Source organism: Pleurodeles waltl, chromosome 4_2 (genome assembly GCF_031143425.1).
Source record: "Pleurodeles waltl isolate 20211129_DDA chromosome 4_2, aPleWal1.hap1.20221129, whole genome shotgun sequence".
Classification (NCBI taxonomy): domain Eukaryota; kingdom Metazoa; phylum Chordata; class Amphibia; order Caudata; family Salamandridae; genus Pleurodeles; species Pleurodeles waltl.
The window spans coordinates 107,664,183-107,677,775 of record NC_090443.1 but is presented as its reverse complement, the minus strand read 5'-3'; the positions used below and the strand labels follow the sequence as shown (position 1 = coordinate 107,677,775).

Genomic DNA, 13,593 nt, shown 5'->3' with positions numbered 1-13,593 from the left:
GAAGCAGCTATTGCCTTTTTTTGCAAATACACCTTTACAGGACATCTGCATGGCATCGACGTGGTCACACGTTCACAAAATGCTACTGCATAGACATTCAAATGAACAAGAAAACCAAGTGGGACAAAGTGTTAAAACATCTGTTCATGAGTCTTAATTAATCTTCAACCCAATCGCCGCAGAACAAAGCCGCTACAAAATCTATGCACTGCATGTGAATCCAGAAAAGATTCAGACTGCAAAACAAATGTTTACCTGCAGGTGTAGTTTTGCAGTTCAGAGAATTTTCTGGATTCACAAGTGACCCACCCATTTCCACAGAGAAGATGGCAGGAGAAAAGATATTTAAAAAATGGTGCCCAGGAGTGGTAGGCTCCGGGGAAGGGTGTACGATGTCGCAAGAAAAATGGGGGGGAAATCAGTCGATGCCCACCAATGAGAAAAAATATTAGAGTAGAAAAGTTGAGAACTATGGACCCAACCACTAGAGGGGTGAATAATGCACAGCATGTGAATCCAGAAAATTCTTCAAGCTGCAGGATTACACCTACAGATAAACTATTTAATTAGGAGGAGTTGTGAGGATTCACTGCTATGGAGGCATGGCATTTTAGAAATGCTAGCCTGAGCTTTTTGTAGGCGCCAAGCCGGCGGAGGACTGTCTCTTGGTTTTTGTCATAGTTAGCTTTACATTGAGCCTTTGGGGCCTCAGAGGTTCAAACGGTTGAAGGGGACCATAGTGGGAGGGTTGTCGTGTCATTCTGCAGACCGCATCATCAATCATCTACCTGCTCAAGGGCACCAAATCTTGGGCAACTGCCTGCTCGAGGGTTGCTTTAACTGCATTACCAAACTCGTCATCTAGAGGCATGGCCAACTTATCTTCTGCCGCCTTTTCAAAAGTCCACTCACACCACACACCTGCTATTGAGATCAGAAGCCAGTAAAACTATTTAGACTGGTTGTAGGAAGCTGGCTCTTTATATAGTGGACCAAAATGTGGGTACACTGTGCAGAGAATTCAAGCAATCGCCAGAGGTATCGGAGGCACAAATGACATCCCAAATGCTCTTTGGTGTGTTTGGTCAAGCACCTAGGCATATCTGAGGGTAGTGCTAAGCATATAAGGCACACTCATGCAGTGATTGAGGCGCATTCAAAGAAATCTGACACCAGTTTATAAAAATAACACGTATCTTTATATACATTTAGATACTAAGATCATCAGAATCAGGTGAGTACTTTTCAAGTCATGATTTTTTAGAATTTTCAAAAGTTGACGGTGTATTTTTCAGATGCTGGAACATTTTCTTTTGGAGGAACAACCAGCACTACATACAGGTATACTACAGTGACTTAAGGGGCCAATCTCCTGTACTTGGGGCAAGTATGGAGCAAGGTCAAAGGCCACACCAACAGGTCACCTCAGTCTGTACAGGGGCGGCTAGGTGAAGTGACTCAGTTCAGCGTCGGGTGCCCCATGTAAGTCTTAACAGGGATTGGTCTGGTCACAGTTGCGGCAGGGGTGGACTGAGTCCAGTCTGGGTGAACCACTGAGGGATGTTAAGTTCTTGTAATGCTCGGATGTAGTGACACTAGAGGTCCTGTTCTCCTCTGTCCAGGACGTGGGGGTGTAGAATTGGTTTGGACTATTGGGTTTACAGTCAGCGGAGGCAGTCACAGTGCTGGGGGCCCACAGAAACAGGCTGCAGGCGTGGACTGGGGTGTGAAGGTGGTTTCAATCCAGCCAAAGCACCAGGTGGGCTTGGGTCTCATGAGCCTGGGATACGTAGGGACACCAGTGTCCCTTCTCTTGATCTGGGGCATCCGGGTGCAGTGGATGGTGGATCTCTGTCACCAAAGGCAGTAACTGGTGAGGTCTGCAGAATCAGGCAGCAGATGCTGATGGAAAGTCTTCAGCGGGCAAGCTTGGGGTGGGCTTAGACTCTGGAGGGCCTGTGGACCATGCTGGTACCGTTGTCCCACTTCAGCTCGGGCTAGGTGGCTCTGGTACAATGGTGATGTCCGGTTTTTGGAGGCCCCGGTCCTCACAGTTCGTTCTGTGTGCCGGCAGATGCAGGGGAGCAGCTCCTTTTCTCCAAGGTAGTTCTTCTTGGCGATTTGCAAAGAACTGGCAGCTCTCCCATTTTTTTTTTTTTTTTTTTTTGGAGGCTGCAGCGGCAGGACAGGTCAGTTGATGCTAGAGGGTCGGTGCAGCTGACAGGGTTGGTGCCAAGTCAGCCATGCTCCTCTGTCGTGGGTTCAACAGTGTTCTTGTCCACTCCTCCTTTTGTGTTCGGCGAGAATCTGCTTTGTAGGGGTCCCCTAAATACTACATTTAGGGGGCGTTACGGGGAGTGAAGGTTAGTAGCTAATAGGATTCTCACCTTTGGGTCACTAAACCCCCTAGATGACCACTTCCTGTGAGGAGTGAGCATCACCCTGTCCAGATACCTTAAATTCCACCACACTAAAGATAGCAGAATTTCCTAAGTCGTGTCCACTTCAGCCTAGGGGCGTTCCTTGTCTGGAAGTGACGCACTTCCTGCATAGCTAATTTTCCTGCCTGTCCAGGTGCCAGATGACCCCTGGGGTGGGGGGGGTGTTAATGGGGTGTGTTGGCATCTTTCTCTGAGGAAGTCCATATCTGCATACCAAAGGCGGTAGGCTTCTTTGAAGCTCCTGCCTTGGAATGCAGGTCATCGTGTGGGGGAGAGGGTGGGTAACACCCCAGTCAGGCTTGTTTCTGACCTCTCAAGAGCAGAGGCTCATACTCTATGGTCAGTCTTGTTGGTTGATGGCAGGCTGCCCAGAACAAGTCCGTGCGCTCACTAGCAGTTAATTTTTTTCAGGGGGCACATTTAAGGTGCCATCTGGGTACATGAATTGATAAGTCCATCACTGGAATCAGTGAAGGTTTATTAATAGGAGATGTTTTATACCAAACATCCATAACCTTAGAGAAGCCATCATGTAGATGGGACCTCTTAATGGCAGGTGTCAAGCACATGTATTCAAAATGGCTTCCTTGCACCCCTACTATGTGTCGATTCTTAGACATAGTATTTTCTCGTGCATATATACCGTCACTTGTAATATAATGCACCCTGCCTAGGACTAAGGGCCTGTTTTAGGGGTAACTTACAGATATTACAAGCAGTGTTTTTGGGTACATGGCACACAAGTGTGCCATGTCGTGATTTCAATTTTGGGATCACCTTGTCACACTGCCTGCAATGGCAGTCTGCATGAGGCTGGTGCTGGGTCCCCCAGATTGGCACAAGTAGTGCTGCAGCTCTGAGGGGCACTCTTCATTACTCATTTCTTTTGTACCAGGGGTACCATTTTCTAGAGACTTAAAAGGGGCTGAAGAGCCTGGTCACTTGGGGGAGCAGGTGTCTTTAGGGCAGGAACGCTGGCACTGGGGACCTGGTTAGCAGGAGCCCAGTGCACTTCAGTCAAAGTTTTTTTTATTTTTTTTTTTTATAATCTAAAAAAAAACAGGCAGAACGTGGGGGGATACTGCAACCAGAACCCAACTCTCTACACTATTAGTAATAAAAATGACAACAATACGGGCCAGCCAGTTTATTATGGCAATAACTGTTTTGTGGATGCAGACAGAGCTCTTTAAATTGTGAAAACAATTCACCAGGTATTTGCATGAAGCCCAGTAAAGTAAATGGAGGACTAAAACTAATTTCTTTTATCCACCCTAAACAAGAGGCAGACCCACATGTGCCATTTGTCTTTCGAATGGAAGTCAGATACTACAGAGAAGTAGTCAAAGGCATTCCTAGCAGCACCAGCAGGAAACCACCCATAACGAGCCCCAACTTGCACTCGCCAGGCGCAAGTCTAAGACTGTGCTGCATCAGGGATCATGCAGATGGCACACACTTACAAGGGATTTTGAGCACCAGAGGAAAGCTCTTAATCTGCCTGCTGAGCGTCATAGAAAGAGCAAGTGCTGTTTCTTGGCTATGGTCTTTGAAGGGACTGAGTCATTTGATTGGTGGCCTTCGAGTTTATGCTTGGACTCATTAGAGTTGCATCCACTTAAAATTTGTTTATAAATACTGTTTTTGTTGGCTGCTGGGCTAAATGAATGGAATAAAGAAAAGCATGTTCTGACCCTCCGATCCTCACATAGAATTGAGCCAGTAGACCACCGTTTCAAAGATCTGTTTTGCTAACACTGAACAGCTTTGGTTCTTCTCCAACTGGTTATAAAGTGTAAGTATTTAAACTTTAGTTTTAACTTGAGAATGGTTCCTAATGATGAACATAGCTCAGAGAGGGATTGTGCCAGCGCTAAGGTTGGATCATCTTTATTTAGCTTTTGTTAAAATTCTGCCTAGCAGTATCTAGTTTTACATCTGTCTTCTCCATTCATATTATTCCTTTTTTTTCTTTCTGCTTTTCTTTTTTTCATGAACCAACTGAGTGCTGGTACTTACCCAGTGACCTTTAAAGATTATGAGATCTGAAGGAACCTGGCAGATGTGTTCTGCACATGGAATGATGAGCAAGGAATGGCAGAGATGTAGTTGTCTGTTTATTTTTTTAGATCAGCATTTGTGTACAAGCTGTGGGATGGTTGGTCACCACCCTCAACTGTCCCTCCTCATCCCATCTTTCTTTTATTTTAGGTGAAGGCAGTACAGGAGTTACACCAGCAGTGTCTCAAGAAGATCTCCGAGAATGTTTGAAGAAGCAGCTCGAATTCTGCTTCTCAAGGTAGATTGCATGATTAGAACGGATGACGGCCAAGGTGTTTCTAGGATTTCACAGTAGGCTGCTGATTTTAACATTGAAAAATTAACTAAAAGGACTTCCATGCGAGAACTGCTTGTGACTGGATTTGGTCAACATATAGAGTAATGCATTCAAATCATCCCGACAAGCAGGCTTGCTGTGGAAACAAAAGAGTAAATCTACTGTAGAAAAGAATATGCAAGCCACTCAGGCGGTATGTGCCTGGCACTTAAAGGTTAGGGATGAAGGTCAGCTATACAACACATTGTTCTTTCAGCTTTATTATTCCTTCCTCGGAGTCCTTGGTCTGCTTCTGCCTTACATGTCTTCGAAGTCCCTGTTTTTTTTTTTTAGCTTTCGACTGCACAATGTTTGTGCTGTGCCTGCAAAGTCTTGTTAATAATAAAAATAAAAAAAATGAAAACTTTAAATGGACTTAGAACCAGACCCTACTTCGCAACTAACTTGAACTTCCCGTTTGTTAATTCAAACATCACTCGAACGTCTCTTGAATTTACTTGCTTTTTATTGGCTAGCAGGTTCTTCTCTCCTTTCTGTTCTTTTATTGTCATGTGCAGGGTGGCTGAAGTACTTTCAGTTTTTGGTGATTGGTTACTTAGTGTTCGTATTCGAAAAGATGAACTGAATGCAAGTCAATTCGCCTTGAAATATGTGTAAACATGTTGGGCCATCTTTAAATGGAGTAGAGTGCAGATGTAAAATAAGCAGCGGTTGGACTCATCTTGTGTTTTTCACTACTTAATTATTTTATTCCTGATGAATAACAGTTGTAAATATTAAAATTATTTGTTTTTCTTATGTTACCACTCATTCATGGAATGTGTTCAAGGTTCTTATCCTTTCACTGGTAGCCGCATCAGAGGATGCAAACTATTAGCTGTACTAGAGTTCCCTTTGGACTCTTCAGGATGTCAATCAAAAGCGTCTGATGCCACATCACCTTTAGCAGTAAATCCCCTGGGGCCCCAAAGGCCAAAGATTTCAAGTCTTAACTGCTTCTGCAGCACAGAAGCAATCCGTATTACAGCAGGTGCCCTCAGCAATGGCACTCAAGATCCTGCTCGGAGTAGTCAGGTGGTTCGTGGTACATGCAGCAGCGTCGGTCAGGTGCAGGCTGACTCTCCAGAGTGGCGTGGCTGCTCTCTCCAGTTATCGAAGCAGCTCTGTGATGCAAGTCAAGTTCTCAGTGGCAGAATTATGTCTTTCGACTCCTGACTGGAGTCCCATGAGAATGTGTTTTCCTGGTACACACACTTTGATAGTTTGGTCTCAATAGGCCCCTTGATGTGTTTTACTTGACGCAGGCGCACGTACACCCAGCACATGCTTCAGCTCTCATGTAGTTTAATCCTTCTGTGCTTGCATACACCCAGCACATGTACTAACCACACATACATTGCTCATTTTTATTCCATCCTTATATTGTAATCTTAAAAGGCACATAAAAAGCCGACTCAATAATCCTGCGCTCTGTGGCACTCCACAGCGTAACTGATGTAGGCCAAGGGTGAGTTGCACACAAAGCAGCAGAGCTTTTGAAATGGTGAGTGAGCTGAAAGCCTCACTCAAGTGACGTGATTAAAAGGTCCTGTTCACTACTACTTGTTATGCTGCCATCATCACGCTCTTGTTCCTTAACTCCTGGTGAAGGAGGTACCCTTCCACCTCTATGAAGGGGAACACTTTGGGCACTCCTCCCAGTCCAACAAGACTGCAGTCTGAGACACATGCCTGTGTCATGGCACACATGCATGATTCATGTTCGCCTACAACAAAAAATCTCTATTGGGGAGCCAGACAACAGTACAGCGGGGCACTAAAGGCAGGGGTACATGTCTCTGCAAAGGACCTTTCTGTCCAAACAGGCTAATTGGTCTCGTAGCCTCAGTATTCTCTTGATGGACTATGCAAGGTGGCCCAACACAAAGGTTTATTAAATAAATAAAAAAAACTGCTCAAAAAATGCAGTGATGGCTACTTGAACACAATTGGTGTGGCAGGCTCCTATTTCTTTCTCACCTACAGTTTATGGTGGTGACTGATGTGTCATTGAGTTGGGGGCATTATTATGGAAAGTGGAGATTCCGTCAAAGACCAGTCTAGTGCAGTTGTAGGCCATTCATCAGGTGTCGAAGGCCTTCCTCCATGTCATCTTTGGAATGGGTGTTGCTTACCTGTGGATGGGAATGTAGGAGAGGAAATTAAAGGTCTTGCATGTATATATAAAAAAGGCAAGTTTTGAGCTTGTGCAATGATTTTTTTTCTGTACTACACAGCACCATTCTAGCCAATGAGTTTCTACAACACTTAGTCCAGACTTGTTCCACTTGCCTTAAAATATCCAGCAATAAACAGTTGCTTTGGATGCAGTTTGTTTGGTGCTGAAACAATTTGGGATTCCTGATAAGTCATCCACACAGTTTACTAGGCACCGGAAGATCCTGATTTACTATGTTAGTATTTTAAAGAAAGAAAATTAAAAAAGGGACAGCCATTTGTTATCAAGGTAGTTCACTTGCCATCCATCGCAGCTTACAATTGGATATGCTAATAGCGTATTAAAGGTCATGTAGTGAGGCCTGATAAATCAACATCCACTAATAGACGCTGTGAAGGACCATAATGCTGTAAGGTTGTACCACAGTGCAGCACTAATTTGTAAACCTTCTTAACGGCCAGATCACCTACACCTCCAGCATTCCAAGTGATGCTGGAAGCCACACTGTGCCATTAGAGGCTGCACCAGTGCAAATTTTCGTACAATATGGCTTTCCATCTGGCTTCCGGTAGGCATGTCATAGACTGTAAATGAGTAACGGATGACGTTAGAAAGTCTTGTGAGCTGCCAGAATATGCATAATTGTTGAGAAAAATATATATAGAAAACTGTTAAGGCATTATTGAAATAATCGTTCTTAGGTTATGGTTTCAAGTCTGTAGTTTAGATGAGTGCTTAGAATTTAGCACTTGCTAATCCACGAAGTGTAATTTTTATGTTTTAGGGAAAATTTGTCAAAGGATCTGTACTTGATGTCCCAAATGGATGGCGATCAGTTTGTTCCAGTTTGGACAATTGCCAGCATGGAAGGCGTGAAGAAGCTAACCACCGACGTGGACCTTATTTTGGAAGTATTACGATGTACGTGTGAATTCTTAGAAAACCTGTTAACAGTTGTTCAGACCGCCTATGATATCGCGATTTGCTAAATAATTGTGAAATCGGCACTTATGGGGAAAACTTTTTTTACTTTTTTCTTTTTACAATGGTGCCTGTGAAAGTTGTGTAAAAGTGAGATTGAAACAGGCTAGTAGACAGAGGCGTTAACTTCCTCTGCTGCCTGCCGTTCAAATGCACAGAGCCCCCTCCTGTGCAACTAGCCTGCAGCTTCACTCGCACCGCTATGTGCCCCCTGTGACTCTGCAGGCCATTCAAAGGTTCTCCTGCTCACCACCCTCCACTGCCCTTCCCTCATGGCCGTCCCTAGAACCCCCATATTCCCGTCCCCTCTTTTGGTTAGTGTCTAACATGCCCCAACCTCCACTGCCACTTTCCCGCCCCTGCTGCCCTGCACGCTCGGGTTGTCAGAGCAGGGTTTGTACTGTAAGCTGCTCTCTGACATTAGACGCTCATAAAATCACATTGCGGTGCCACAGCTAAAATACTGCTAATTTTGAGGCTTTTGGCTGCGAAATTTGCCGCCCAGGGCTGCAAAATTGTTGGGTTGTTTTGAATTAAAAATGGCAAAGATCAGGAGTCTTGGGGCCATTACAGATGATGCTGATATGATGGACATATAAGATTACCTTAATGTAGTTGTAGTTCAGAGCTAAATCTCCCTAATGTAAAGTTGAAAAGTAACTTTTTGATAAAATTCACCTACATTTGTGACCGCAAGGAAGGAAACTTTGTATACACACTTTCAGGTGGTATATTCCTTGTTATGCTATAACCATGGGACAATTTATATGTTGAGCTTTCCTCTATCTCCCACCTGGTCCTTGCTTTGGTCTTCCTTTCGTATTTTCTTTCTACTGTTCCTGAATCCCTTGTATACAGTCTGACCAAATGATTGGTAATAGAGGGATCATGACTCATTTGTATCATTTCTACAACTTTTTCACATTGTTATAAGTTTACATAGCTTCTTAGAAATGCCTTGTTTAAAAGCTTTTTGACTGAAATTAAATTTAATTTTTAGCTTCCCCTATGGTGCAAGTTGACGAGAAAGGCGAAAAAGTGAGACCAAACCATAAAAGATGTATAATAATTCTCCGTGAGATCCCAGAAAGTACACCGGTTGAGGTACATGAACAGTTTATTTTTTAATTTAAAGTATTTGTATAGTGTGTTTCCTTGTTTCAGAGGGTGTTGCTTTAAAACAAGCATTTGCAATGCAGTGGGTCTCAATAGTGAGAATTAGAGCTATTGGCATTGTAAGTGATTTTTGTTTTACCTATGTTTTGTATTGGATTTGTGGTGTTTAGTGGAATTGTGTTGTACTGGAATATTAGTGATGGGGGATAGTGCATGAAAGCGAGATGTGAAATAGTACAATAAAGAGATAGCAGGAGTAGTGGAAGGGATGGAGGGAGGGGACGGGCTGGGAAAGGGGACCAGTGCACAGTGTGGAGGTACAGATAGGTACAATGTGTAGAAGGCAGTAGAGAGGATATAGGTAATGTATGGGAGTGATGAGAGTGACTGAAAGGGGTGGAGAGATAAAGGGAATACATGCGAGATAAATGTAAACTGAGATAGTAGAGATAGCGATATAGATGCATGAATCGAGAACTACGGGGGCATCAAATGAAATGGCTGGAAGATTGAGGGGCTGAGGAAAAGAGGATGATGGAAACATACAAAAGACTGGAAAGGTATAGTGAAGAGACTGAGGGTATAGAAGACATAAAGAAGAAAATGGAGAGTAGCAAGTGAAGAGGGACAATAAAGAGAGAAGAATGTAAGAGGGGAAAAAACAGAAATACAGGAGAGAGTAGAAAGGTGGACGAAGTAGAAAGGATCAGAAATGTACAAGGGAGGAAGTAGATGTTCCCAGGGACTGATAAGAGGGAAACACGAATGTAGGAAGTTGGCTCTGTATGTGCTATTTCAAAGTAAGGAATAGCATGCACAGAGTCCAAGGGTTCCCCTTAGAGGTAAAATAGTGGTAAAAAGAGATAATACTAATGCTCTATTTTGTGGTAGTGTGGTCGAGCAGTAGGCTTATCCAAGGAGTAGTGTTAAGCATTTGTTGTACATACACATAGACAATAAATGAGGTACACACACTCAGAGACAAATCCAGCCAATAGGTTTTGTATAGAAAAATATCTTTTCTTAGTTTATTTTAAGAACCACAGGTTCAAATTCTACATGTAATATCTCATTCGAAAGGTATTGCAGGTAAGTACTTTAGGAACTTCAAATCATCAAAATTGCATGTATACTTTTCAAGTTATTCACAAATAGCTGTTTTAAAAGTGGACACAGTGCAATTTTCACAGTTCCTGGGGGAGGTAAGTATTTGTTAGGTTAACCAGGTAAGTAAGACACTTACAGGGCTTAGTTCTTGGTCCAAGGTAGCCCACCGTTGGGGGTTCAGAGCAACCCCAAAGTCACCACACCAGCAGCTCAGGGCCGGTCAGGTGCAGAGTTCAAAGCGGTGCCCAAAACACATAGGCTAGAATGGAGAGAAGGGGGTGCCCCGGTGCCGGTCTGCTTGCAGGTAAGTACCCGCGTCTTCGTAGGGCAGACCAGTGGGTTTTGTAGGGCACCGGAGGGGACACAAGCCCACACAGAAATTTCACCCTCAGCAGCGCGGGGGCGGCCGGGTGCAGTGTAGAAACAAGCGTCGGGTTTGTAATGGAAGTCAATGGGAGATCTAGGGATCTCTTCAGCGCTGCAGGTAGGCAAGGGGGGGGTTCCTCGGGGAAACCTCCACTTGGTCAAGGGAGAGGGACTCCTGGGGGTCACTCCTCCAGTGAAAGTCCGGTCCTTCAGGTCCTGGGGGCTGCGGGCGCAGGGTCTCTCCCAGGTGTCGGGACTTAGGATTCAAAGAGTCGCGGTCAGGGGAAGCCTCGGGATTCCCTCTGCAGGCGGCGCTGTGGGGGCTCAGGGGGGACAGGTTTTTGTACTCACAGTCTTAGAGTAGTCCTGGGGTCCCTCCTGAGGTGTTGGATCGCCACCAGCCGAGTCGGGGTCGCCGGGTGCAGTGTTGCAAGTCTCACGCTTCTTGCGGGGAGCTTGCAGGGTTCTTTAAAGCTGCTGGAAACAAAGTTGCAGCTTTTCTTGGAGCAGGTCCGCTGTCCTCGGGAGTTTCTTGTCTTTTCGAAGCAGGGGCAGTCCTCAGAGGATGTCGAGGTCGCTGGTCCCTTCGGAAGGCGTCGCTGGAGCAGGATCTTTGGAAGGCAGGAGACAGGCCGGTGAGTTTCTGGAGCCAAGGCAGTTGTCGTCTTCTGGTCTTCCGCTGCAGGGGTTTTCAGCTGGGCAGTCCTTCTTCTTGTAGTTGCAGGAATCTAATTTTCTAGGGTTCAGGGTAGCCCTTAAATACTAAATTTAAGGGCGTGTTTAGGTCTGGGGGGTTAGTAGCCAATGGCTACTAGCCCTGAGGGTGGGTACACCCTCTTTGTGCCTCCTCCCAAGGGGAGGGGGTCACAATCCTAACCCTATTGGGGGAATCCTCCATCTGCAAGATGGAGGATTTCTAAAAGTTAGAGTCACTTCAGCTCAGGACACCTTAGGGGCTGTCCTGACTGGCCAGTGACTCCTCCTTGTTTTTCTCATTATTTTCTCCGGCCTTGCCGCCAAAAGTGGGGCCTGGCCGGAGGGGGCGGGCAACTCCACTAGCTGGAGTGTCCTGCTGGGTTGGCACAAAGGAGGTGAGCCTTTGAGGCTCACCGCCAGGTGTGACAATTCCTGCCTGGGGGAGGTGTTAGCATCTCCACCCAGTGCAGGCTTTGTTACTGGCCTCAGAGTGACAAAGGCACTCTCCCCATGGGGCCAGCAACATGTCTCGGTTTGTGGCAGGCTGCTAAAACTAGTCAGCCTACACAGATAGTCGGTTAAGTTTCAGGGGGCACCTCTAAGGTGCCCTCTGGGGTGTATTTTACAATAAAATGTACACTGGCATCAGTGTGCATTTATTGTGCTGAGAAGTTTGATACCAAACTTCCCAGTTTTCAGTGTAGCCATTATGGTGCTGTGGAGTTCGTGTTTGACAGACTCCCAGACCATATACTCTTATGGCTACCCTGCACTTACAATGTCTAAGGTTTTGTTTAGACACTGTAGGGGTACCATGCTCATGCACTGGTACCCTCACCTATGGTATAGTGCACCCTGCCTTAGGGCTGTAAGGCCTGCTAGAGGGGTGGCTTACCTATACTGCATAGGCAGTGAGAGGCTGGCATGGCACCCTGAGGGGAGTGCCATGTCGACTTACTCGTTTTTGTCCTCACTAGCACACACAAGCTGGCAAGCAGTGTGTCTGTGCTGAGTGAGAGGTCTCCAGGGTGGCATAAGACATGCTGCAGCCCTTAGAGACCTTCCTTGGCATCAGGGCCCTTGGTACTAGAAGTACCAGTTACAAGGGACTTATCTGGATGCCAGGGTCTGCCAATTGTGGATACAAAAGTACAGGTTAGGGAAAGAACACTGGTGCTGGGGCCTGGTTAGCAGGCCTCAGCACACTTTCAATTGTAAACATAGCATCAGCAAAGGCAAAAAGTCAGGGGGCAACCATGCCAAGGAGGCATTTCCTTACAACGAAGGTTCAAGTTCATGGGACAGTGCAAGTTGGAAAGTAGGTGCATTGGAAGTAGAGGATGCAGAGATACAGGGTTGGATGTCTGAGTAGGAGAGCGTGAAGAGAATGAGTTACAGAAGAGGACGACATAAGAGAATGTGAGGGCTAGTTCTACTGCATAATGGGATTCTCAGTGGAGAAAGGAGAGAGGTAAGGGGTAGCAATGAAAGGTCGAAGTATTCAAGTACTGAGGGAGAAAGGACAAAAGGATGGAGGGATACAGAAAAAATTTAGAATGGGAGAGCGAAGAGGTACAGGGCAAGAGGAGTGGACAAGGAAGGCAGTTGAAAAGCGATCAATCAGTGGGCAGTGGAAAGGCACGATGAGTGTGGAAAGTGGAGGCAGGGCAATAGCAAGGGAGGAGAGGAAGGGGTAGTAGACATGAAGGAGTGATACAGGAATCTAGGAGTGAAGAGATACAGGGGAGCAGGGTCATAGCTATCATTAGGGCCATAAGTGCAGTGGCACCGGGTCCATTGTGGAGGGGGTCCTCGTCACTCCATTAATACAAAACAGAAGCACCAGTTATTGGCGGGCTTCAGTCTGTGCTGCTTTGTCCAGCGTCACATACACCCCACTTAGTTGAGGCTAAGCGCCCATCAAGTGACAGGCAATCCCTGCAGCGGAGGCTAACACAGAACTAGTCAGTCACGTGCTCCCATTCTTTTGGGGCAGGACGTTCACCGGAAGTTACTTAAGAGTTCAGGAAACAGGAAAAAAAAAAAAAAAAAAAAATTTGGAGGGCACTGAGGGAGGCGTGACCAGAATGGCTCTACCATGCTACAATTTTGACACTAGGTTTTATATCTTTTTGTAAATCAAAAACATTCTGTTGATTGCGCGGTGATGATCGCCCATACGGACCTGCGCCGTGAGAAGTATTTTTAATCTATTAATGTCAACAGAATTTTTTGTTCCTTGAATGAATCGATGAGTGTGCACCCGTAGACGAAGATGTAGTGGAGGTGGCAGTCACGCTTTGGCCTCAGAGGCCCCTGGGCATACTCTA

At 45.6% G+C, this 13,593-nt stretch overlaps 1 protein-coding gene across 2 annotated transcripts in view; it reads left to right on the top strand.

Moving 5' to 3' along the window:
• LARP4 (La ribonucleoprotein 4) overlaps nucleotides 1-13,593 on the top strand; it is a 339,680-nt gene that overhangs the window by 58,584 nt on the left and 267,503 nt on the right. For both annotated transcript variants that reach the window (XM_069230867.1, XM_069230868.1), the window contains 3 exons: nucleotides 4,653-4,740; nucleotides 7,782-7,918; nucleotides 8,979-9,082. In XM_069230867.1, coding sequence (XP_069086968.1) covers nucleotides 4,653-4,740; nucleotides 7,782-7,918; nucleotides 8,979-9,082 — 329 coding nt within the window. The remainder of the gene's footprint in view (nucleotides 1-4,652; nucleotides 4,741-7,781; nucleotides 7,919-8,978; nucleotides 9,083-13,593) is intronic.